The 25,691-nt window shown below is 32.8% G+C and overlaps 1 protein-coding gene across 1 annotated transcript; it reads left to right on the forward strand.

The window, feature by feature from the left end:
• Positions 1–219: 219 nt before the first annotated feature.
• LOC149415565 (inositol-tetrakisphosphate 1-kinase-like) lies at positions 220–15,387 on the forward strand. The gene is made up of 5 exons (XM_089642752.1): positions 220–557; positions 7,697–7,795; positions 11,418–11,515; positions 13,968–14,276; positions 14,826–15,387. The coding sequence occupies exons 1-5, from the start codon at positions 432–434 to the stop codon at positions 15,385–15,387; spliced, it is 1,194 nt and encodes a 397-aa protein (XP_089498878.1). The 5' UTR covers positions 220–431.
• The last annotated feature ends 10,304 nt before the right edge of the window (positions 15,388–25,691 follow it).

Genomic DNA, 25,691 nt, shown 5'->3' on the forward strand with positions numbered 1-25,691 from the left:
AACCGAAAATGTGGTATTAATGAAAATTATATTATTTAGACAAATTTCGAATTCGTTTTTATTCCGCATAATAAAATAAACTAACATTTAATGATTTTGCATCGCACGAATATCACTGTTATTAATTTGTTTGGTAGTTGGTATCTACCCGAACACCGAGTACAACTTTACTTCACTTCGATAAAGTATTTTTATTATGGTCACACTGAATAACGACTGTCACCACTGTCAAATATATAGAAAACTGTGAAAAATCAAACTGGTTGTTGAGTTTGATGTTATTTCGCAGTAAAGTAGTCATTTTACGTAGTGAGGCTAGACAAGTGCTCGTTTAAAGTCTGAACTGTTTACCTCAGCACCAGGTTCCTATTCGTCGATGGGCGCCAACCGCGAACACTTTACTTTTCCTGCGTATTATTCTCGAAACAAACATGTGCGACGGAGCCACAAACAATTTCAAGTTGATAGGAATTTGGATGTCAGAAAAGAAGTTCCAAAAGCTGCGATGGCTTGAGTTTGTCAATATCTGCAGGAACCGGGGCTATGATCTGGTGAAAGTGAGTAATTATTCATTATGTTGTTCATGTCAATAGTATAATTTAATCTTTTTACATTTCGATTTATTCAAAAATATTTCGCGTTAATTTCAATTGAATAACATTGAAATTTCGATTGCCAATTTCTGGTTGTTGTGCAAAAATATTTGTTTTGCTAGGAGGGTAATCTAAGCAAACATTATTGTCAACAATTATTGAGAATGTGCTGATCTTCCTTCTGTGGGTCTAAAAAAATCTTTCTGATATTCCAAAACGGTAAAGTTGTCGAATTCGAAGGCTTTTTAAAAAAAACATCACATGATTTCAACTTAAATATCTAATGGAGACAACTATTTAAGTCAGGGGTTTAAGTAAACATGCACAAAATAGGTTTTTAGGGTGTTAGTTAAAGTTATTTTAATAATTTATGCGTATTTCCCAGCCTTCAAACTTAACTTTGATTGAGAAAAAATCGAACTAATGCATCTTTTACCATCTCCCATGACCTAAACCAAGTGCTATTTATAATTTTTTGCGTATTAAGGTGGAATTTGACAAGTTTATCCCAAAAATCATCAGCAAACATAGGATTAATCGATTTCCTATTGTTATAAGTGTTCTTTCAATGGATTTAATCAAATAATAGTATTTTTTTAAAAATATTTTCAGTGTCCGCACAACACAACTTATATTTTTGTATCTTGCTCTTTGCATTGCGTGTTTCTGTAACAATCCAATATAATATGCTAGTTTTAAACAAGTTTATTGCAGTTTTTCTCCCTTTACGTAGACACTGTCTTTGAATTACTCAATAATTGAACCTGGCAACTCATAAAACCAGACAGGAAGTTATGTTTGAAAAGTTGTGGCTTAAACATAAATACCGGTTATTGTATGGGATACAAATATTTATTTAAATATTATGTTGGTTTAAGATAAATTTACAAAAAACTGATGTGACCAAAGGGGCCAACTTTTTCAACTAAATAATTATATTTTAGTGTTTCAGTGTTAGTTTTTTTTCTAATAATTTCAAGGAAAATGAATTTTCTCCATTGCATTATTTGTTAACCTCAGTTTCACCTAATTTTATTGACCTCACTTTTTAAATAGCAATAGGTGAATATCTTTAGTCATTGAATGTAATAAAACATGATTTACGACTCAATTTATCTCTGTTGTATTTGCGTTAATTAATCGTTGCTTGGGACTATTTCAACATACAGTATTTCCTCTTGCTATGTGGCCAAGCTGTCGTAATAGCTTTGAGTTATTTTTAGCTTTGTAAAATGCCCTTCATGTTTCTCAAAAATGGCGCTATAAAAATATACCAAGTCTAAAATAAAAATGAGTCTGTTTGATGTGATAAAACCTCTTTAACCTCTCCGCAAATATAGCCGAAACGGCCTAAATTCAAACGCTTTCATAATTAATGAAAATATTAGAAGTTTTTTGGTTTATTTATGCATGTTTTTCAATGGTGTTTTTATTCAAAACATTAGAGTATTATTAGTTTTGGGATTAGATTATTACCAATTTGGGAGGCAGGTTTGGGTAGCGCAGCCCTGTGAACCATTTATAGGATAACTAAAAAATACTCGATTATTTCAAAGGCCAAGAAGTATTCTACTCGCAGTATTTAATTAAAGCATCTGAAACATTTCTAGGTGACCAAATTTTCAAACCAAAAACACATGATTTTGCATTACTACGTATGGCATCGCCTTAATGTAAAAAAAGTTAGTCTATTATAATATATATATATTTTTTTTAAACTCACTCCCCACATACAGTTAAGTTGGTCAAATCTCACTAGCAATGACTCAAATCAATCTTACTATAATGGAATATAATTTTTTTATAGCATTCTTGGGTATTTTTTTATAGCTATTTTCTTGGGTACCTACTTCTGTGACAATCTACCTTTATGGATCACGCTGTAATAACGGAATTATGATTAATATCAGTATGTCTAACTACATTATGAGAAAATGATATCTAATCTTTTTGACGAAATTATTCTTTTGGTAATAAATCGGTGACATGTTTTTTATTACCGTCAGTTACATAATACATACTTCCCAATACTTTTAATTGTGTCACTTGGATAAATAATAATTGATATCCATTTTTTTGTAATTTTTAATATTCTAATTAACTAAAACGTAGTGTTATCAATTTTCCTTACCTGTTACTCAGAAGGGAGATTATGCAATATCCAGGTTAGGTGGAATGTTATCACTGGAGACATTGCTTATTAAACATTCTGGCTTATCAATTTCCCGAGAATTATTACCTTTATCAGTTTAAACTTCAGTATGTATTGAATTATATACATACCTCTAATTCTTGTTGTAAAATTAACTGAATATTCCTTTTACTGTCATTCTGATTAATACAGCAATTAAGCATAATTTTGATGACTTACATGGGAATTTAATGATTACACATTTCTTTTGTTTTTTTATGTGAATACCGCACAAGAGTCTGAACTGCTCCCAACCGTCTTGAGCCAGTGAGACTATGGCATCCCCAATCGGGGTATGTTAGTTGGGAGGGAAGTAAAAGGAAGGTGGGGGAATACCTGGCTATCCAGATGTGGTCACTATCCACAGCTAAAGCCATTTCAAGCAATGTTTCAATTCTGAATGGTGGTCTTACACCAGGGCGATACTGAGAGTATCTTCCACTCCACATGCTTTTGGTTTTGCAGGAAGCTTTCAACCCTTCAGGTGACTGCTCCAGTGTTGTACCAAATTACCCAAACATAATATCAACCAGGTGTTAAAACATAAGATTGCAAATTGCGCATTGCGCTGTATGATTTCATAAACACAGCAAACATTTAAATGAAATTACATTAAATTGTATAATGTATACGAATTTCACACATATTTTTAATAAAGTGTGAATTTTTTTTATTAAATTGAGCCAAGAATTAATGTATTTAGCTCGGTATTACATGTGACATTATGTAAACACATTATTATTAAGTTCCAACATTTTTAAATGATAACCTAAAAGGAGTGCACTCCTAATTGAAACTAATTTAAGTAATGTACTGATATAAAAAAGTATTCCAAGTTCCAAATTTAATTTAGGCTTTTTTTATTATAAAGCGTCGTCTTTTGGAATGGATATCGCATGTGATGTGATGTGTCTGTTGACAAATTGTCGGTCCGTATTTCCATATCTTCAATGCCACCACTTAATTCCTGTAAACCAAGTGTCGCCGTGTACCGTTATTAAACGTGACTCATTGCATTTTACAACTCATTGAATAGCGAATTAGATGCTGGTTAATATTGCCTTTGCTTCTATGTATCACAATTCATTGTCCATCTTGTGAATCATAGCTATAGTTAATTATGCTGTCATCTACGCTTGAATGGATATCATATATTTACCTCACTTTACCGGCAATCTAAGATTTCATTTGTGTTGGCAAATAGTGTCTTACAAAAAATTACTAATGAGTTGTGAGGAAGATAGATTATGTCGCTAAAATGATTTTGTTTTGCCTTTCATGTGTGAACTGTATCTAATGAAATTTTATTTTAATACTATTTTGGCATTTAAATGAGATTAGAATTAGATTAGAATTCATGAAATAATAAATTTATAAATTTTACACGCAAAACACTTCAATTATCTCAACCAAACGTATGTTGACAAAATTTCGTCAAACAAATGGTTGAGTATTGGAGAGTTGAGCGCAGAAATAGAAGGATTTATGCTTGCCATTCAGGATAGAGTCATTAATACTAAAAATTATAGAAAGCATATAATCAAAGATACAAATCAAATTGATGATTTGTGTAGAAAATGTTTGGCTTTTCCGGAAACTATAGAACATATTATATCTGGATGTTCTATATTAGCACCGTCCGAGTATACATTTAGGCACAATCAAGTTTTAAAAATAATTCACCAAAATTTGGTAATTAAACATAACTTGATTGACTGCCGTAATATAGTACCATACTATGAATACGAACCAAATTCATTTTTAGAAAACGAATTTTATAAAATATATTATGATAAAACTATACTAACAGACCGAGCGATTAGTCATAATAGACCCGATATAGTTTTACATGACAAAATTAAAAAAATAACTTATATCATTGATGTCGCTATTCCAAATTCCTGTAACATTCAAAAATCTGTTAATGAAAAAATTAGAAAATACACAGATTTAGGAAACGAAATAAAAAGAATTTGGCATTCTCAGACTATAAAAATATTACCATTTGTTATTTCGGCTACTGGCATTATACCTAGCTCTCTCATTAAAAATTTAGGCGTATTAGATCTATCAAAAAATTTATATATAAAGATGCAAAAGTCGGTCATTTTGAATACATGTAGGATAACGAAAGATTTTTTAAATATTTATGTTGAGGGATCAGTAGGATTTATAGGCCCTGTTAGAAGTACTACCGAGCCGAACCCTCTGATATGAAAATATCTGGAGACGGTGAATTTTTTTTTCCCATTTGATCTCTGATGAGTTGACGTGTTGTTGTTCTTGTATTGTTTTGTATTTATTTTGCTTATATAATGCACTTACATAATGTTGATTGACTAGATGATCATTTGTGGAAAAGTGAGTGGAAGGGTTAAGTTTTTCCTTTGGGGAAGATTTAACCCGGACAACTAAATCGGAAGTTTAAAAAAAAAAAAATGATTATTGTTGTAATTATTTTTTTTAATTATAGGAGATGGTTGACGTAAGGTTCCCGTGAGCACTTGGCCATAGGCCCATTGTGCTATCTCCCATTTTACCTCATTCCTTTAACAGTATACTGGTCCCTTTTATAAAGTTCAACAGGGTTGTCATTGGATATGTGGTTATGTCTTCTGGTTCTACGATGTGTCTTCCCAGGTATCTGAGCTTTGTTCCCAACAGGGCGGGACATTCGCACCAAAGGTGATTTGGAGTCTCTTCATCCTCTTCACATTTCCTGCATCTGTTGGTGTTTTCCACTCCCAACAAGTGCATGTGTCTCCTGAGATGTGTCACCCAGTGGTGCTCTTGCACCTTTCCTTGCTAATCCATCAGCCAGCTCATTGCCCTCCATTCCTTTATGTCCTGGTACCCAGATCAAGACTATTTTATTTGAATTGGTCAAAACACTTTAAAGTTTATCCATTCAAACCGTGGTGCGTGCATAGTTTTAAAAGAAAGTAGAAAAATTGCATATTTATTTTAAGTGCAACATCAGCAGGTCGAAAAATAAGATATTATACTAATATTTGAATGTTTTTTTGTATTGTTTATATTATTAAGTAATTATTAAATTGCAACTGAAGTTAATTAATCTGTCAATAGTTAGATTGTTAATAAGATAATTAAATCTTCAGGCTAATATGTTTGCTTTTGGGAACAACTCACGCTGTCTCATAGAAATCATTATCACCTTTACTGTCATAGTGAGAAATATGATCTAAACGGTGTTAGAAAGAGAAAACACCACGCTTTATATTCAATTGTAGAAGTTAACCACAGAAAAATTAAAATGTGCATCTCTGAAAAACTAAATTTGAAAACAATTTTTTTTTTAAAATTAATAATTTTTATATGAAATGACAAAAGTGAGGTGTCATTAATGTTTGTTATAAATATATTTGTGTAATAAAATACGAAAGATTTTATACTTTTTCGTTATCAGTAATTTTACTTACAAAAACCTAAAAGTGAGCCATTTTTTTTTTAATGTTTGAATACCAAATTTTAATATTTAAAATATTATACTATTATTAAAAATATAAAATTTGAAAGCGTATTTTATCACCTTTCAAAAACAGTTTTTGGTTTTCGGATATGTTCAAAAATATTCCATTTATTTGGATTTTATTGAAAAGCGGAAATACTCCGAACGTCATATACGATCGCCATCGCATACTCCGACACGTCAAAATATGGCAGAGGCCTGAGAAGTTAAGGAGCATGAAATATATCAACTTTACTTTCATTTAAAAAAATTATGATTTATTAATTTATACATTTTTTGCTATAAACATTTAAAATGAACTTTATCAATAGGTCACTTATTGTAATACAACACATTACTAAGTTTAAAAAATCTATTATGTAATCATAGCAAAAAAAATTGCTGTAACAATAATTATTTAAACCTTTGTCAGAAAAAAAATAGTTTTTCATCAGGTTCTGCTAATAACCTATCCTTCAATAATCCTTTTAATGTCCTGATTTTGGGTCTTCAGAAAATTGTCATGAAAACCAAATCATCCTCCAAAAATATTTGCCTATTGAGCTTCCATCACAGCCTCATTTACAAAGTTTTTTTAATTAACCAGCGGAATGCCGATGGGTCTCTGGAGAACCAATTATATTCTTTTTAGAATAATTTGCAATGTGATTTTGAGCTCAATGCTTCGAAAAATGTATAGGCATTTCTTGGGCTAACAAAACTTTATTTTCCACTTTTGAATTTTATGAATGGCGCCTCTCTGAAGGCATAAATATATATTTTTCCGTTTTATGCTCCGGCCTTCAACAGGTTAATATAAAAAACATATCTAATTTTTGTAAATAACCTCAACTTGCTTTATGTGCTAAACAAAGTAAATTTATATTTTCATTAATTATATTTACTTCCCTTTGCGAGAAAGGCAATTTTTCTTAGACCCTAACCCCAAAAAAATACATTTACTCAAGAACAAACCTTGAGAACATATTTACATAAATATAAGGATACCACAAAATAAATGCAGCTAACCGCCGAACCATGTGTATAGAACAAAACATATAGAAAAAGTGTATCCAGTCTTGTATTTTCCGGCTAAGCTGTGTAATTTATTGATATTTTTTTTTTTTTTTTTTTTGTAATTATTTTTTATTTTTAATAATAAGTTTACATGGTATATAATTCATTTTACATCTTGTATTATTTTACTACTCTTCCATTGAAAGCATTTGCTTGTGTATGGAAGGGGATGTGTAGTGTATATATTAAGCGCTATTTCTTTTTCATGTTTGCTAATCCTTTTATCAGTTTATGATAGGTACTGATAATAAGATTTAACCATCTGTCAATATTTCCCCGTGATCATTTGAACATTGTTGATTTTATTAGTGACCAATAAATGCTTATTTATGTTTTTTAAATCTGATGATTGTTACTCTTTTCCAGTTGGACTTGGATAAGCCCTTGGAGGAGCAGGGCGCCCTCAAGGTCTTTATTCATAAGTTGACGGACATCATAGCGGCTGCCGATCTGGGAGACCCCAAGGTGAACAGCTGCCCTTTCTATTGGCCCTTGCCGTAAATTATTAATTCATTGGCCTGAGTGTCTATTAGTCATACATATATGAATCTCATAGTTATAGCATATTCTCTTTTCAGACCAAGTTATGCTCAGTGAAAAGTTATACATTTCAAATATGTGTTATGTACATATGTAGACTATTTTTGTACTAGCCATGATATTATGCAATATCAATAGCCTTCTTGTCCAATGATGCTATTGTGCAACTCGTTGACTTAATGACTAAAACTTCTTTATAGAGCAAACTATCTGGTGCTGCAATGTCACTTGCTGTAGTATCTGACAATGCAATAATTTATTTATTTATAAGTATTTTAACCAAATTGTTTTACGCTATTGTACATATACAAAGAGAGAACCAGTAAATAAGTAATTATATTACTAGCTGCACCCCGCCACGCGTATCTGTGGCTCAGTATGTCTGTGCAGATAGAGATAAAATAGCGCGTGTTGTTTTACGTCCAACACATGGCGCTGTTTTTCGAAAAAGGATATTTGTTCAACAGATGGTGCTATTTTTCAAAAAAGCATGTCTTTTACCTGTCGCAGGTGAAATCTATATAATATAGGTTTATAAAATTACACGCGTATTCGAATGCAACGTTGTGTCAAAATTTGAATGCAATTGGTGAAGAACTTTGGGAGATTTAAGAATTTGAACAAACTGACATTTACTTTTTTTATTTATATAGATTTTTAATGGTTAAAAAATAAAGTTAGAGAAAAAATCTATTATGTATATCAGACATAATAGACATGTTGTATCGATAGACATATTTGTTCATCTGACTTTTTTACGCCGAAACATCTTTGTTATATCTGTATACTGTAACATACACTTGAGCGATTGGTGTCATATGTATATACAATTACCACATTATTTAATTAACATCATTTCTCAAAATCTTAATATGGAAACATATAAAATTGCTTACTACAGTTTAAAATCAATGAATTCACCTTGATTTCACCGTCTATCCCATATTTTTATGTTCTATGAATTTGGCACATTATGGCAAAACTATATATTAATATAATAATATACATTCTGTATATATGGTACTATTGTATGATACCACACAATCCTTGTCTCATTTTCTCAAGCTGAGAACGATGCAATTAATTTTAATGAATTTTCCGCCTTATCAGGCATTTAAAAATAATGTCCTGGGTTCAACTACTCTCTCATGCATTCCTGTGAGGAGATAAGGGTGATCACCACCATTTACATAATTATCCCTACTAAAAAACACTTGTGGGAAATTAACAATTTTGCCCAATAAATAGAGAAGTGATGCAAGTAGTATTTCCTCATCCGACGGTACTTGAGGAAAGTAATACATTGTTTTATTGACTATCTTCTTACTGGTCCTATAAAGCTCTTGCTACCATTACAAGCTGAACAATTCAGGAATCAAGGGGTCCACGTGTGTCCATGTGTGCTTGTCCCATTATGTATGCCGGGCAGGTCGTGTTTCTCTGAACATTTCTCAATTTTAATTCTCCAGAAGAATGGAATCAATCAAACTTTCGATTGTTCCTTTTTTGTTAAATACTAGTTTTATTGTCTCGTTAATATTATTAATAAATTATAAAAGAGAAGGTCTGAAGTTTGACCCCTGGGGATCTCCAGGATCGGTTTTGTTATCTAAAGATAAGTGATGTCCATTGATAATAATATATTGGCCATGATTAGTCAAGTACGGATTAGTTAGTAAATAGAAATTGATATTGCAAAAAGAAGAACAAAAAAAATTCATGTTGTCATTATCTACTTAGTTGAAGGCTTTCTTCAAAATCTGTGCAGATTACATCAACACTCAACACACGCTGATTATTTTTGTAGGTCAAGATTGTAATATGTATGTACATATATATTCAGTCTTACTTATAAAGATTCCCTGATACGCTGCTGCAGCTATATGGCGAGGAGGGCCGTATAATGCTCAGGTTAAAATATTTACTCAATAATATTCATCCAAGATTTTTTTAGATTGGCACCAAATCCTAAAAAAACACGGTCATTTATGCATTTCGCGTTTAGTTTCTATCTTTGCATTTTTTCAGATGACATTTGCAATGTCATTGACCCGGTCTGCTTTGAATTGCTTCGAAATTTGGCCAATTTGATTATGCTTTCTGTATTTGTATCGATTTGTCAAATCAAACAGATAACTAAGTCCGCGATCTCCGTCTAAATACCAAGTAATACGTCACTAATACTGCGGTATATTTACACCCGGTATAAGCAGTAGGCATAAGCGTGATTGTGTGTAACGTTTTCTACTAACCTGTTCTTATCCCTCCGTATTATCTATTATGAATAAGACGGATTATGTATTATCAATTAAAAAGAGTCATAAGATGAAATGGTTGTATTATCTAATACTGTAATATGCATCACTCACCCTCTCGTCTAACAATGCTATTAAGCAATAGACCCCTGATCTTTCAAACTGACTGATGCTCCACCGAGGTTAATACTGTAAAATGTGGTGACTTTGATCAATTTTCAATTTTGAAACTAAACTTTGAGACTCTGTATTCCCTTTATACTGCATATATCCGCTCCCACTTAGAACACTGCGTACTGATCCGGACTCCTTTCTACTTAAACTCATAAATTTATCATACACTTTTCAAAAGACACCGAATCTATTAAACTTCATAACCTCAACTCCCTTCACACACAAAATTTAATTTTTGATCAAATCTTGTTATTTAAAATCCTGGATAACAGCCTGTACTCGCCAGAGCTTTTCAATTTAATAAAAATTCGTATACTGTCAAGATCAACAAGACAAACCAATTTATTTCATTTGCCACATGCATGTAGTATCAACATTAACACAAAATTTCTTTAAAAAATAAACCTTTGGAAATATCGAACATAAGTAATGCGTAAATAAAATTAATAGGTGACTATGAAATGTATCAGGAGCATCTCCAATCTAATCCTATATTTCTCTTCCTCTCTTCCTTACCAACAATTAGTATTAGTTTAAGAAACAATAAAACTATCTTTAATTAACTTCAATATGTATACGTATTTATCTTTGTATTCTACGTTTGAGCTGTACGTTTCTTACAAATAAATAACTTTTTTTATAAGATCATTTGTTCCCGGAAATTTCATGTTGTATATTTTATGCAATATACTGATACACTTTACAATAAAAATTACACAAAACTATTACAATTGTTGAGGAATTTGTAAATCTTTCTCTGTGTGGATATATATAACACAGCTTCACAATTCAATAGCAATATGTTTGTATAGCTAGAAACCAACACATTTGACAAATATTTCAAGCGCCATCGTAAAAAAATCATTAAAAAGAAGCAAGATGGATTAAAACATTTAAAAAAAAAAGTTATTTCTGAGTAATATGTAGCTAGAATTGTGCACACATCGGCGATGATCAAAGTCACCCCCCCAATTCAAAAGTCACCCCATATTATGGTATTCATAAATAGTGCTATTTTGCCGTATCTGAAAGAGCTATATTGTAATTTTATAATGTTTTGCGGCTTTAACAGTTATTTTTATGTGGCCTAATTTACATAATTTGAATTTGTATTTTAGTCTCGTGTGGTAATTGGAAATGTGGAGCAGTATATATCCAATCACCCGGACATGACAGTGGTGGACTCTCTGGACAGTGTGAGGGTCTTGTTGGACAGGTAAAGTGGCTTACTTATTAAAGTGATTTACATTAAAGTGTCCACGCACCCATGTGTGTTAAGTGCAATTTGAAAATTCAATTTATAAGAATACTCCCGGTTATATACAAGATATAAAGCAGCAAAATTTATTTGAATTACCGCTTTTATCCATTCCAGATGAAATAAGTACTGTAAATTCTTCACGAAATATCTATTTACAAAGTAAGTAATGTTGATAAATGCTTTACAAAACATGTAATCATTTTTATTGACAATTGCACTTGATACATATGTGCGCTAGGCCATCAAAATGCTCTTAACCGCTTGTAGTCAGTGAGACTATGGTATCTCAATCGGTGTATGTTTTGAGGCTCAATGTAGCGGGGAGGGGAAGGAGTTGGGAAAGAGGAGGGTGGGGCTGGCTATTCAGATTTGTTCACAAAACTGGCTATAGCCATTTCAATTCAAATGGTGGTCTTTCACTAGAGAGATACTTGGAGTATCTTCCACTCTAGAATATGCTACAAATATAGTATTTATTATTTTTGATGAATACATAATTGGGAAGCAAAACAAATTAATTAAATAAAATTTATTTGCTCGCGCTGGGATTTTGGGATTCTGGGACTTGTATAGTCTGGAGTTTTGAAGTTGGTTGTAAGTCGAGCTCCTTCGTCAAGTTCTTTCGTTTTCCAAACCAAGGGCCCTTGAGGTGATTTTGCACAAAAACGGTGCTGTACAAATCATCCAAATATTATTATTATTTCGCACAGGAGTTGTAGGTCAATAAATTTAGTTGAATTATATCACTTGCTTATAAAAGTTCAGATAAACTATCAAAAAGATAAGATGATGTTAACTGTCAGACTTTGAATTTTTAACAATGAATTGATAACAATTTTTGTCGTTGAAAACATAACTTTGTAAAGTGAAAGGGTCTATAGATGGAAATTTGGCAAAAACGAGTTCAAGAGGAAGCTATAAGCCAAAAATGTCTATATTCTTAGTATACCTTATATTGTAGGTAATAGGCATCAAAATCACTTGACAAACGGACTCTAGAAACGTTTGATTTCAAGCAAAAAACTGGTTTTAATTTATTTTGTAAGAAAGTGAAACAGTTAATCAAGTGAAACTGTTACAGATAATCTTAGCTATAATACTGTATTTTTTAAAAGTTGTTTCCTTTACGCGTTCATTTCTATTGTTTCTATTGAAAAAATGTTTTTTTTAGTAGTTTACCTTTATATTTTTTATTAAGTAATTTATTTTCTTATTTGTATTATACTCAAGCAAAACGATAGGAAAACCTTCAATTTATCTAAATCATATATTTTGGTATTCATAATGTACACAAATTTGTTAAAAAGATTAATCAAAATAGCATTAAGCTTCGCCTTAAACACAAAAATGACAAGTAAAAAAATGAAGTAAAATGAATTTAAAACAAATGACCTGTAAGAATAAGAGATGAAGTTGAATGTTATAAATAGGACCACACCCACATTCAACACGCCTTGCCCCTCAACCACGATGGGCATCACTTTTTTTAATTTCTGATTTTATGTGCGGGTTAAATCTTCCCCATAGGAAAAACTAAACCCTTCCACACACTTTTCCACAAACGATCATCTAGTCAATCAACATTATGCAAGTGCAATATAAGCAAAATAAATACAAAACAATACAAGAACAACACGTCAACTCACTAGAGATCAAATGGGAAAATAATTCACTGACTCCAGATATTTTCATATCAGAGGGTTCGGCTCGGTAGAACTCCTAACAGGGCCTATAAATCCTACTGATCCCTCAACATAAATATTTAAAAAATCTTTCGTTATCTTACATGTATTTAAAATGACTGATTTTTGCATTTTTATATATAAATTTTTTGATAGATCTAATACGTCTAAATTTTTAATGAGAGAGCTAGGTGTAATGCCAGTAGCCGAAATAACGAATGGTAATATTTTTACAGTCTGAGAATTCCAAATTCTTTTTATCTCATTTCCTAAAATATAATTTTATAATTTCAACAGTATTGCACTTTTTATTATTATTATTTATGCGCTCATATTATCTAATTTCACAATGAGTTTAACAGTAATTGAGTTGATTTAAATAAAAATAAAAACTAATTAATTTATATTTGTTATTGTAACTCAATTGGTTTATATTTGTAGTATCGATGACATGTTCTGGAAGTTTGCTACCAATTAATTTAGTTGTTCATTAAAATTGAAAGATAAGCATGTCATAAAAGTATTGTTTCGTGTTCCTGTAAAATCTATCAAATCACTTAATGTTATGTACAGTATAAAATAAAAGCAGTTTAAATCAGTTTCTTATAGTCTTATCACTATCGTTTCAAATGCTTTGGCATGTTTGTATTAATTATTCTGCGTGCTACGTATTATTACGTCAATTGATAAGAATTTGAATAATATTAGAATGTTTGTATACAAAGGTACCGCTACTACTCGCTGATAGAGAAGCAGCCACAGTTGCGCAAACACGGCGTGTTCACGCCCCCGTTCTGCGTGCTCGGCGCGGGGGGCTTGGGGGCGGATGGGGAAGGGGCACGGCTGCTGGAGACGCGGGGGGTGACCTTCCCACTGGTGTGCAAGCCGCTGGTGGCGCACGGCTCCAAGTCGGCGCACAGCATGAGTGTGGTGTTCAGCGCCGCTGGCCTTGCGCACTGCCGCACCCCGTGCGTGCTGCAGAGCTTCGTCAACCACAATGCAGTGCTCTACAAGATATTCATGGTTGGAAACAGGTATAACACAGATAATTAGAGGCTAACGAAAAAAACTTTTATACAGCTTTCCTTTAAATTTACCGTCTAATAAATAATTTTTAATGAAGATGTAGAGATGTTTCAAGAAATAAACCCAAAGAGTTATGCAAATTAATGACAATAAACATTTGGTGTTTTGATTTTTGCTCTTAGTTACGTATTCCGCATGGTTCCTATAGTAGTCTCAGAGATGTAGTATGTGACGTCATCGGTCTATTTTTTTCATACAAGACGAGTGAGAAAGAAGAGGATCATTATTGTGACGTACATGCAACCTCTTTCTGGATCTACTATAATATGCGAAATGATATTAGCAAACTAGTGCATTTGCTAATAATGCATCACAATTATTACAATCACTTTATGTATATTATTATTTGCCTTGTCAGTAGTATATACCATAGGTTTAACTTAAGTCAATAATAAACATGGGCAATCTGTAAAATACAATGAAAAATACATTCTCAAATGTTGTGTAATGTCGATGCTGTTTATTAATAAAAGTTAAACATGTAATCATTTATTCAGGTACCACGTGGCAGAAAGACCGAGTCTGAAGAACTTCTACGCCTGCAACGAGAGGGAGCCCATCTTCTTCCAAAGCGGGGACGTGTGCAAGGCGGACAGCCAGTCGACCCTGTCCATCCTTGACCCCCACGACGCCACCAACCTCGAGCATCGGCCCGCCCTCGACCTCACCAAGGTGGAGGCCATCATCAGGGTGCTCCGTCATGAACTGAATCTCATGCTCTTCGGTATCGACATAGTTATAGATAATGCTACCAATCATTACGCCATCATAGATATTAACGTCTACCCGGGTTACGAAGGCTTTCCTAACTTCTTGGAGCACCTGGTAGACAGCATCGACGATATGGTAAATTCCAGCGAAGAGTCAGCCTGCATCTTGTCTAATGGAACCACAAACGGGACCGAAGAGAACATAGAAAATACTTATACCTATGGAGACCACGGCAAAAATTGGGCAAGCGGCTTCAATAGAAATAATTTAATTAACGTGGGTAATTCCAATTTAGATAGCTACTGTAAAAATATTCTCAAAGATGTCAACGACATCTTTGAAGGGTAAAATGGGCAACTTTTTAGGATAGAGAAGTAAGACTGAGCTCATTTGGAAAATCATACATTCGAGGCCTCAGTTATATAACATAGTTGTTTTATCCACTGGGCATAGTTTTTACATATTGTTACGTACCTACTTATATTATTATTACTTTATTGTATACCTGCGATATAGATACCTACAGTTTGTTAATGTAACATACTTTTGTTATTTATTTCTTAGGCCCAGTTTTTTGTTTTGTAGAAATTCACATCTGACGAAAGCCATCGATTGGCCATGTAGCACCATTGCCGTTTTTGGAAGTTGAAAGGTCCCCGTTAATTGCTGATTCTATGTCCGTTTCAGCTTTTGAACAGATTGTAAACCGCAGAAGAAGACAGCTAACATGTTGTTAAGCTCGTCAGTTTATTACAATCTAGAAAGCTGACAAAAACGCACCTATAATCGGCATTTTAACGGGAACCTTGCAAATAAAAAATAAAAAAACAAAATAGCACTGAATGGACATTTGATGGCAATGTTACATTTGAATTTCTGTGGAACAGCTGGGTCTTAGTAGAAGATACATTATACGATGAGCATTTTCCAAAATGCACAATAGATTACCCATTGCTTTGGAAGCACAGAAAGTCCGCAAAATATGATAAAATTATTATTGTGCAAGATTCAGTATTGCTAGAGTAGATATATTTGATGGAAATTTTTTACTATCCAAATTAATTTAAAATTTTCGTTTTTGTTGTTAAATGTTTTAAAAATTTTATAAGAGCAATACTAGATTTTTTAAGGGAAAGTTTAATGTTTTTGGTTTTGACTGAACTTGAAATAAAAGTTTATTCTGTGTTAAGTTTGTTTCACAAAAGAATTTTATTCCAAGCTCGAAATATTTTGGATATATGATCAGCGTCCTTGAGGTGATTTTTCACGAAAACGGCGCTTTATAAATTAGCCAAATATTATTATGTGTGAATACCTAAAAGGTTTGTACTTTTTCATGCATATATGAAATTTGCAAAGGTACTATATTATTTTTATTTATTAGCTTATTTAGATATCACAACACAATTACATTGAGAGGATATAAGATACAATTAAGATAGCATTAATTTATCCAAACTGACATTTGTTTTTATGTGTAGAGTTTTTTTTTTAACAGCTTTAAATATTATGTATTTTCAATTTACTAATATGAACTACTTAACCTCTCAGACATAGAATTTTGTTTATTATGTGTCCCTTTGAGAACTGTCAGAACGTGATAATTTTTGTGTTATTTACGAGTTTTACTAAAATCTTCATAACTCACGTTTTGGGAAACGTAGCCTAATTCTAAAAAATGTTTTGGAAAGATTATGAAATCCACTATCGCATTGTGTTGTTATACGTAAATATTTGCGTTTCTAAATATACATTTTATGAAAACGTCAAAAATATGTAAAAATCGCTTACCATTATTTCAAAGCCTTGAAAAATGTACTTTTTTCTGAGTAGCATAAAGGAATAACACTTTATATATTGAAGAAATATATTTAAAAACTATTAGTCACCTCAAAATATTAACCGTCCAAACTAAAATATTTTTAATAAATTATTTAGAAACGCAATAAATTATTAACGAACATCTTGACAGTTTCAATCGGCTTAGATAATGCACCTCTACGTTCCATAGATATTCTTGAATACAGACGCGTAGCGTTATTCATTATCGATACTCTGTTTTTTAAATCATGGCAATCCGTATACTAGTGATGGAAATAAATCAATTTTTGTAAAATCTCCCGCGTTTACGTGAAAAGACGTTCTAATGTCTTGACCGCTATTATCATATTTACGTCTTTTGACTTTCTAATGTTCTGAGTGGTTAACTGTCATTTGGAATAATTATTGAAAAAATTAAATTACAAATTTTTTTAAGATTTTGGTAAATTTTACATAAAATGGTACACATTGTTGACGGCAATTCGTGACTGCGTAAGTCATATTTGGCCACTTTTCAGGAGAGATAAAAATGTGGCGATGATTTTACCCACATGAAAGGCAATTGAGATGCGCGGTGATACTATTTTCTTTGTAGAAGTGTTCCATTACATTGAAAAAACCATAATCCAACCGATGTAGGTTTATTACCACACTTGAATGGCATTGTGGGGCGACTTTACTCGGTGATGGATTGCCATTGACGATATATTTATGCAGAAATTCTCATGTGACAAAGCCATTAAATGGCCACTTAGCGCCATTTTTTTTTTGACACTGAAAGTTCCTTTTAAATGCCGATTCTAAGTCCGTTCCAGCTTTTGAACAAATTGTGATAGATGAGGACAATTATCATGTTGTTAAGCTTTGTCAGCTTATAACAATTTTATAGAGAACTGAAACACACCTAGAATCAACCTTTAACCTGTGGTGTACCAGGAAATTCACACGAAAAAGTTCAAAAGCTCAAATTCCAAAATCAAACGTCAAGCGTCCACTTAAATTTTTTTTTTGTCGCATTATATAAGTATATGATAACAAATCTTCCAGATTTCGGTAGTTTATACAATTGTTGTTACTAATAATATTATTTTGTACAAGAAACACCTGTAAATAAATAATGCTAAAAATATAATTATTCATTATGACGTAAAAATGTTGACATTTCTATGATAATCTTACGAAGTTAATTTTCATCACTTTTCTTGGGTGAAATATTATAAAAATTACATCAAAATAATGTAGATAAAACTATCTTTCTGATTGTAGCAGTGACGATTCCACTGCTGACTTCCTCGAGCGAACGAACATCACTACCATGCTCCCACGTGACCTTGGACGGCTGACGCGAGGTGGCGTAACGCATTTCAAGGAAAGAAGATTGAGTTTTAATCTGGCAGCCAGCAGGACGACATTACCAACACACTACGAGATGGATTCGGGGAACCGGCCCAGAGTACTCACGCAAGGAATCTACTTCAACCTACGTAATGTAGTTTAATTCTTTAATCATGGTTTATCCTTAAATTAGCTATTTCAAGTTTTCCTGTTTATCTAAAAAATAGGATGGCGCTCATAATATATTTTCAGTTTAGTTTCATTTTTAAATAATCATTACGTGACATTAACCTCGTTTACGTAACCTTGTCTCTTCGAGGGAAGGCACGACCCTGTAGATATAATATTATTCTTCACCCATCTTAATCATGATTATTAATTTATTAATCTATTTGTTTATATGAATAAATCTTTATTTTACTAATAAGAGTTTTCATTATGTCTCATGCTCTGGTTATTTCCTTATTTTATTCACACGTGTTACACATATTATACAAACATATGTAGCGAGCATTAAGCTAAGAATTCCATTTATTACGCCACATTTTGGCGCATCAACACAGTTAATTGCTGGATACGGTTAGCAATAAAAAAAAAATTTATACTCAGAAAAAATGTGACATAAATTAACTAAGTTTACTAAAGTTTTACCACGTTGGGCGCCAAAAATGTACCGTATCCAGCTATTAACTGTGTTGATGCGCCAAAATGTGGCGTAATAAATGGAATTCTTAGCTTAATGCTCGCTACATATGTTTGTATAATATGTGTAACACGTGTGAATAAAATAAGGAAATAACCAGAGCATGAGACATAATGAAAACTCTTATTAGTAAAATAAAGATTTATTCATATAAACAAATAGATTAATAAATTAATAATCATGATTAAGATGGGTGAAGAATAATATTATATCTACAGGGTCGTGCCTTCCCTCGAAGAGACAAGGTCACGTAAACGAAGTTAATGTCACGTAATGATTATTTAAAAATGAAACTAAACTGAAAATATATTATGAGCGCCATCCTATTTTTTAGATAAACAGGAAAACTTGAAATAGCTAATTTAAGGATAAACCATGATTAAAGAATTAAACTACATTACGTAGGTTGAAGTAGATTCCTTGCGTGAGTACTCTGGGCCGGTTCCCCGAATCCATCTCGTAGTGTGTTGGTAATGTCGTCCTGCTGGCTGCCAGATTAAAACTCAATCTTCTTTCCTTGAAATGCGTTACGCCACCTCGCGTCAGCCGTCCAAGGTCACGTGGGAGCATGGTAGTGATGTTCGTTCGCTCGAGGAAGTCAGCAGTGGAATCGTCACTGCTACATTATGATACCTCAAATCTATTATTTCCACAATCAATTTATATCAAAAATAATGAAAGAAGACGCTTTGACACTTTGATGGTTGTAAAACGCGGCAAATATTTCGTTGGCATTCCACAGAAAAATTCTTTGTAAAAAATCTGAAAAGCTAGAAGTCATTCCGGTATTTGCTGGGTAAAGAACGAGAATAGCCCAAGCGATTGTGACCTTGTTTTTCATACAAATTCTTTATACATAAGGGTCAAAATCGCACATAAATATTTTAATTTTTTTTATTTTTATTTGTATAGAATGTGCCGCACTCACATATGCGGTTACGGGATACGACGGGTTAACAGGAACCTTTCAAATGTAAAAAAAATGGCGCTGAATGGCTATTTGATGACAATTATACATTTGAATTTCTGCAAAACAACTGGGCCTTATTCATTCAAATTGTTTAACCTTTTCTAAATATCTTCATTTTTAAATCTGTAACAAACTTTCTTATTCTTATTAAAATTAACATTTTTTAATTGCATTGTGAAAAACATAATTTTATCTATATGTACACATCGGGCATATAAATGATCAATGAACGATATGAAGTTGAACCAATCGGCATTCAAATCCTTTGATTACACTAATAATTTTTGACTATTGAAGAAAAGATAATTTATTCAATATTTATGATAATATAGATGTGTTTGAAGAAATTGGCATTTCTTTGTTGGACAAGTTTCGAACTGAATTTTTTTTCAAAAACCACCCTTGAATCCAAACCATATCTTTTGATCAATTTTATAACCAAAATAATTTTCAGACCCATCTGTGTCGTATTTCCGCAGATACTTGTATGACAAAGTTTGAACATCAAGCTTTAAAGCTTCCAGTTATTAGGTTCTAATAACAGTTTGAATCTTTTACAATCGCCATTTTGTTTATATCTGACAGTTGGTCGTTGTCAAAGATATTAAGCAGGGTACTCACCTAACCGTGTAACATGTAACGTATCTGATACTGTATCAAGTGAGTACGTAGGCACGAGCCTACTGCGAGCCGCTCGCGGGTGGAGCGCAGTGTGCTCGCAGCGACCCGCCGACGGTGGTTTCACTGCGAGCACTAAAGGCGGATCCGGGAGGTCGTAGCTGGATACGCGGTTACCGTGGACGAGCCGTACCCACTTGCAGATTGATACAGTATCAGATACGTTACATGCTACACTCTTGGTGAGTACCCTGCTTTAGAAGAACGAGATGTGCTATGAGCAGTTCATACTGTGTGGAATTGTTCTGCCCAGTGTCGCCGGTTTTGTTCACCAATACTACTGCACACCTTCGCTTACACTAAGGACGTATCGTTTCAGTTGGCACTAATACATAGAACAGATTTCTATGCGTACACGTCCCGATAGTATTCAAAGTACCCTAATTAGGTAGTACTCCGCCTACGGTCCGGCAGCCAACATAGCATATCTCGTTCTTCTAATATCTTTGGTCATTGTTATGAGACGTAGTGTAGTTCGTCACTTTGGTTGAATATTGCTCTAACTTTGCCTTACCAAGTTCTGAGGTGTCAAAGTTTTCCAAAGACGATTTCTTATAATCTATTTAACAATTTCTCATTTTGAGATTTAATCTTCTGTAAAGTATTTAATATTTAATTAGGACCCTGGTCCTATCTTGGAATGGCATTAGGGAAATGTAGGTAGAACCTTATGCAATGAATTATTACGCCCTTGGTTTATCGACTGTTTTGGTAAAACCCTTCAAGCCACAAAATACAAATTTCAGAGGAGACGATAAGAAAGAATTTTACAGATTCGTAAAACTATTTTAAAATCTAGAAGTTAGTAAAATATTGTAATTCTATTTATGACTAGCTGTACCCTGCCATGCGTTGCTGTGGCTCAGTCTGTCTGTGCAGATAGAGAAACAATAGCCAACAACGTCCAACACATGGCACTATTTAAAAAAAAGAAGATATTTTACCCGTCGCAGGTGCTGCAAAAGCTGTTTTACCTGTCACAGGTGATATATATATATATAATATAGGTATATAAAAACACGCTTGTATTTGAATGCAATGTTGTGTATAAATTTTAAAGCAATCTTTGAAGAACTTTTGGAGGTTTTGAACAAACGAACATTTACATATTTATTTATATAAATGGATTTTGAAAAATTTGAGTGTAGTAATATAATCCACGAATTTCTCGAAATAACCAAAAAAGGTGCGTAAATTTTGTTTTTACCATTAAATTCCTTTATCATGTTATGCTTTGAAAACTATTCTATATGAAACCACTGCAATGTGACTCACAAAAATGTGGCTTGAACAGTTTTACCAAAACACAGTCAATATGGTTCAATATCCCGCATTTCCCTTTAAACTAAAATTCAACAATTCACATGATTCAACCTCAGAATCAGAAATTGGTAAATATATGATGAGAAATCGGCTTTGGAAATTTTCACACATACAAAGTAAAGTGAAGTGACGATTTGGTTCCGTAATTGAATACTTTGTGAAATAATTGTTTTCAATATAAAATATTGTCAGTGTAAGTCCAATACCGCGGAAGAAGGGACAAAAACTATCTAGGGATGTACAAGATGCTCTTGCTTGCTTGTGTACTGTGGATGGTTCATTTGCAGTATTGACTTTAACCGAATTCCAGCAGTCTATCGGTCAATTTCAATATTTGACATCACCAATCAATGCGGCTTGTCTCTTCAACTGAATAAAAAAAAACTTGCCAAAAGAACTTTTAAAATGATTGGCTCTTACGCGGTATTGAACTTACACGGATGATATGATAATTATTTGAAGATGAGATTCAATCTCATCAATGGCATTCCATTGAAACTCTTTATACAATGAAAGGAATTGATTCTACCTATGTATATGTATCTAGTTTGTATGTTTTGATGCATTAAGATTTCAAGTCAGTAGTAAATAATGTTCCATATTTTTGTATTTGTGGGTAGCTTTTTGATTCCCTAGTTGTGGGAATTTGTCGTCCATATCACTGGAGGCATCTTGACGCGTGCAATGTGCGTTGGCCTTTATTAGATCATAAGTATTTTATGTAGGTTAGCTAAAACTTAAATAATAACTTTGTACACAGTAAAACATCCGAGAATATCGCCAACCATAATATGTTTTACATAACTGCTAGGAGTTTTTTTGAGTGTGTCTCATTTGCCGAAAGAGTATTTCTGTTTGGCATTTAATTATTCCACGCAATACTTTCTGAAATTATTTATTTAATATATAGTTTAATTATTTATTTTATTTTTTTGCGGTAGATGGTAAAATATAACATATCGTTGGTAAAGTTTGTACCTTCTTTTAAGCTATTTATTCCTTTTTTCTATTAACTCGGCAGCTATTTGAGTTGTGAGATTCTTTTTCCATAGCTAAGTTGTTTTTGAAATAATCAGTTTGTTTTTTGCAAATTATATTTGCAAATAATTAAGGAACGAATCTCTGTCCTCTGAAATTGACGAGACTTAAAAAGTTTCACTAAATCTACACCCTTTCATACCTTGTAAGATTTCTTTATTTAATTTAACCCGTTGTCCCACTGGTCGGTAAGCAATCGACATCAACCAAGTGCTGTAAGACCCTGCGCAGAAAATAAAGTTCGCTATAGTGAGAACATTCAGTGGAATTAGAGGTAGGTGTTGTACCTTGAATACAATTTGAACATATTGCTCTACACCACTTATTGTGTTCATTTTAGTTAAAAGTTAACGATAGACAAATAAACTTAATTATTTATTTCTACTTCTAACGGCGAGAGGTAATTTAACACCACGGTGCGCTAAAATAACACTAAATCAAAAGTTGAATTTATTTTAAAGACTAGCTGTACCTTCCCTGCCTGTGGTCAGTCTGTCTGCAGATAGAGAAACAAACAGCGTTTTGCTGTTACGTATAACAGATGGCGCTGTTTTCAAAAGCATGTTTTACTTGTCACAGGAGCTATCTATATAATACAGGTATATAAAAACACATGTGTATTCGAATGCAACGTCATGTCAAAATTTCAAGGCAATCAGTGAAAATGTTTCGGTTAAGATTTTTGAACAAACGAACATTTAAAAATTTTTTATGTAGATAACAAAATAGAGTTTTCTTTTAAATTATACACAATTAATATAGTGTTTTTATAAAATAACGGAAAATTAAATTACCGAAATTAAAAAAATATATTAGTAGCTATGCCTTGAACAATGGAGATTTTTGGGCATTCAGTTTTGGATTCGCAGCGCGCATTAAAAAAAATCGTACCTCCGAATATTAATATGGAATCATATAAACTGCTTACTGTGGTTTGAAGCCATTGAATCCACCTATATTTCATTGTTTGACTCATATTTGTAGGTTTTATAATTGAGCTGTTTGCGGAAATTTTAAAATAAATTGAAATAATCGTCTATTTAGGCAGCCATCGCTCTAGGCCTTGAGACTTAAATATGGGTAGCCATCGTTCGACTGGTTAGGGACTAAAATGATTACCTTTTCTTGACAAACTATAAAAATCATTGCCGTTAAACTATATGACTTTTTAACTGACAAACAGGATAGTAATGTCATCTAGTAGTCATGCTTCAAAATTGTATACTTGTTAAGTGCTGGAATTTTGAATTTGTTTTAAGATAAAACGTATTCTAGGTACAACACTTTCCCCTAATTGGCAGCTCCTACTTAAGTTGTGAGATTTTTAAAGAGATAAGTTTAAAAAACAAAACTTGTTCATTTGTTCATTTTATGGATATTATGTTTTTGCAAATGAATTGATTGTGTGGTCTCTACATATAACCAAGACTGTAAATATGTAGGTTCATTGAATCTACACCTCACCCAGTTGTGCTCTTCATGTTGACTATCTTTTGGGCACATAAAAACTAATCTATTTCTATTTCTTATTACATACGTGATTGACGTGACGAATAATTACATTATACATATTACATTACATAATGATGAATTTAATATTTAGCTGATATTTGATCGCATTTACGATACATTCCTGCGGCCTTATTCTGAAATATATGTTTAATTTAAATTGTATATCTCTGCGATGATTCAGAATAATGTCGCTGGCTTCAATTAATAGTAATAATAATAATTTTCGTTTAATTCAGTTAAACAGCGCGGTGAGTGCAATAACACTGTCTGCTATTTAAAAGAATTGCATAGTGATTAAATGATATATAATTGAAAATGGTATAAATAAAATTTTTAAAAAGTTAACATAGCACTTGTACTTCGAAGGATTGAGGAAAATTCTCCATCCATAGTGTAGGGGCGCACCAAAAATATTAGAAGAACGAGATATGCTATGTTGGCCGCCGGACCGTAGGCGGAGTACTACCTAATTAGGGTACTTTGAATACTATCGGGACGTGTACGCACAGAAATCAGTTCTATGTATTAGTGCGGATACCTTAGCGTAAGCGAAGGTGTGCAGTAGTATTGGTGAACAAAACCGGCGACACTGGGCAAAACAATTCCACACAGTGTGAACTGCTCATAGCACATCTCGTTCTTCTAATATCTTTGGGGCGCACCCTGCCATTGGGCGACAGCCTGGACGAGAGTGTTTTCCTATGACTAGCCTTCAAAGCATAGAACAGGATGATTCTAAATAATATAATATAACAGACTCCAATTATGTAAACATATTTATGATATTCCATTTAAGCAATCTATTATTGAGGTTTGTCTCAAATTCATACTATAAAATAAGTAATGTTCATAATGACTCTTTCAATTATTTTTGACAAAAGTATGCCAAAGATTCTAGGATTCTAAATTCCATTCCAGAGAGGGACCTCATTGAGCTTTTGAATGTTCGGTGGAAAATGTTGCCCAGTGACACTTCATACAATAATTGTTTTTGTACATTTATATTTTATTGTTAATTGTAATTTAAGAGTTAATAAAAATAAAATACAAATGGATGCCTTCATTTTATTATTAGTCCCTTTCTAAGTTCCTTCACCATCACGGCTTTGCTCTGAATCCGAGGGCGGGATTAGGTCTTTTTTACAAGTATTCTCCACGTGTCAATGGCTAGGACGGGCCTAGTCATTCTTCTCCAGTTTCTGGGCTTTCCTATTCCCCAGTCTGCTTCTAGGATTTTCTTTTCATAGAATTTTGCACTGTAAAAAATGTTTG

The sequence above is a fragment of the Hesperophylax consimilis genome, chromosome 18 (genome assembly GCF_061612785.1).
Source record: "Hesperophylax consimilis isolate HC1 chromosome 18, BYU_Hcon_1.0, whole genome shotgun sequence".
NCBI lineage: Eukaryota > Metazoa > Arthropoda > Insecta > Trichoptera > Limnephilidae > Hesperophylax > Hesperophylax consimilis.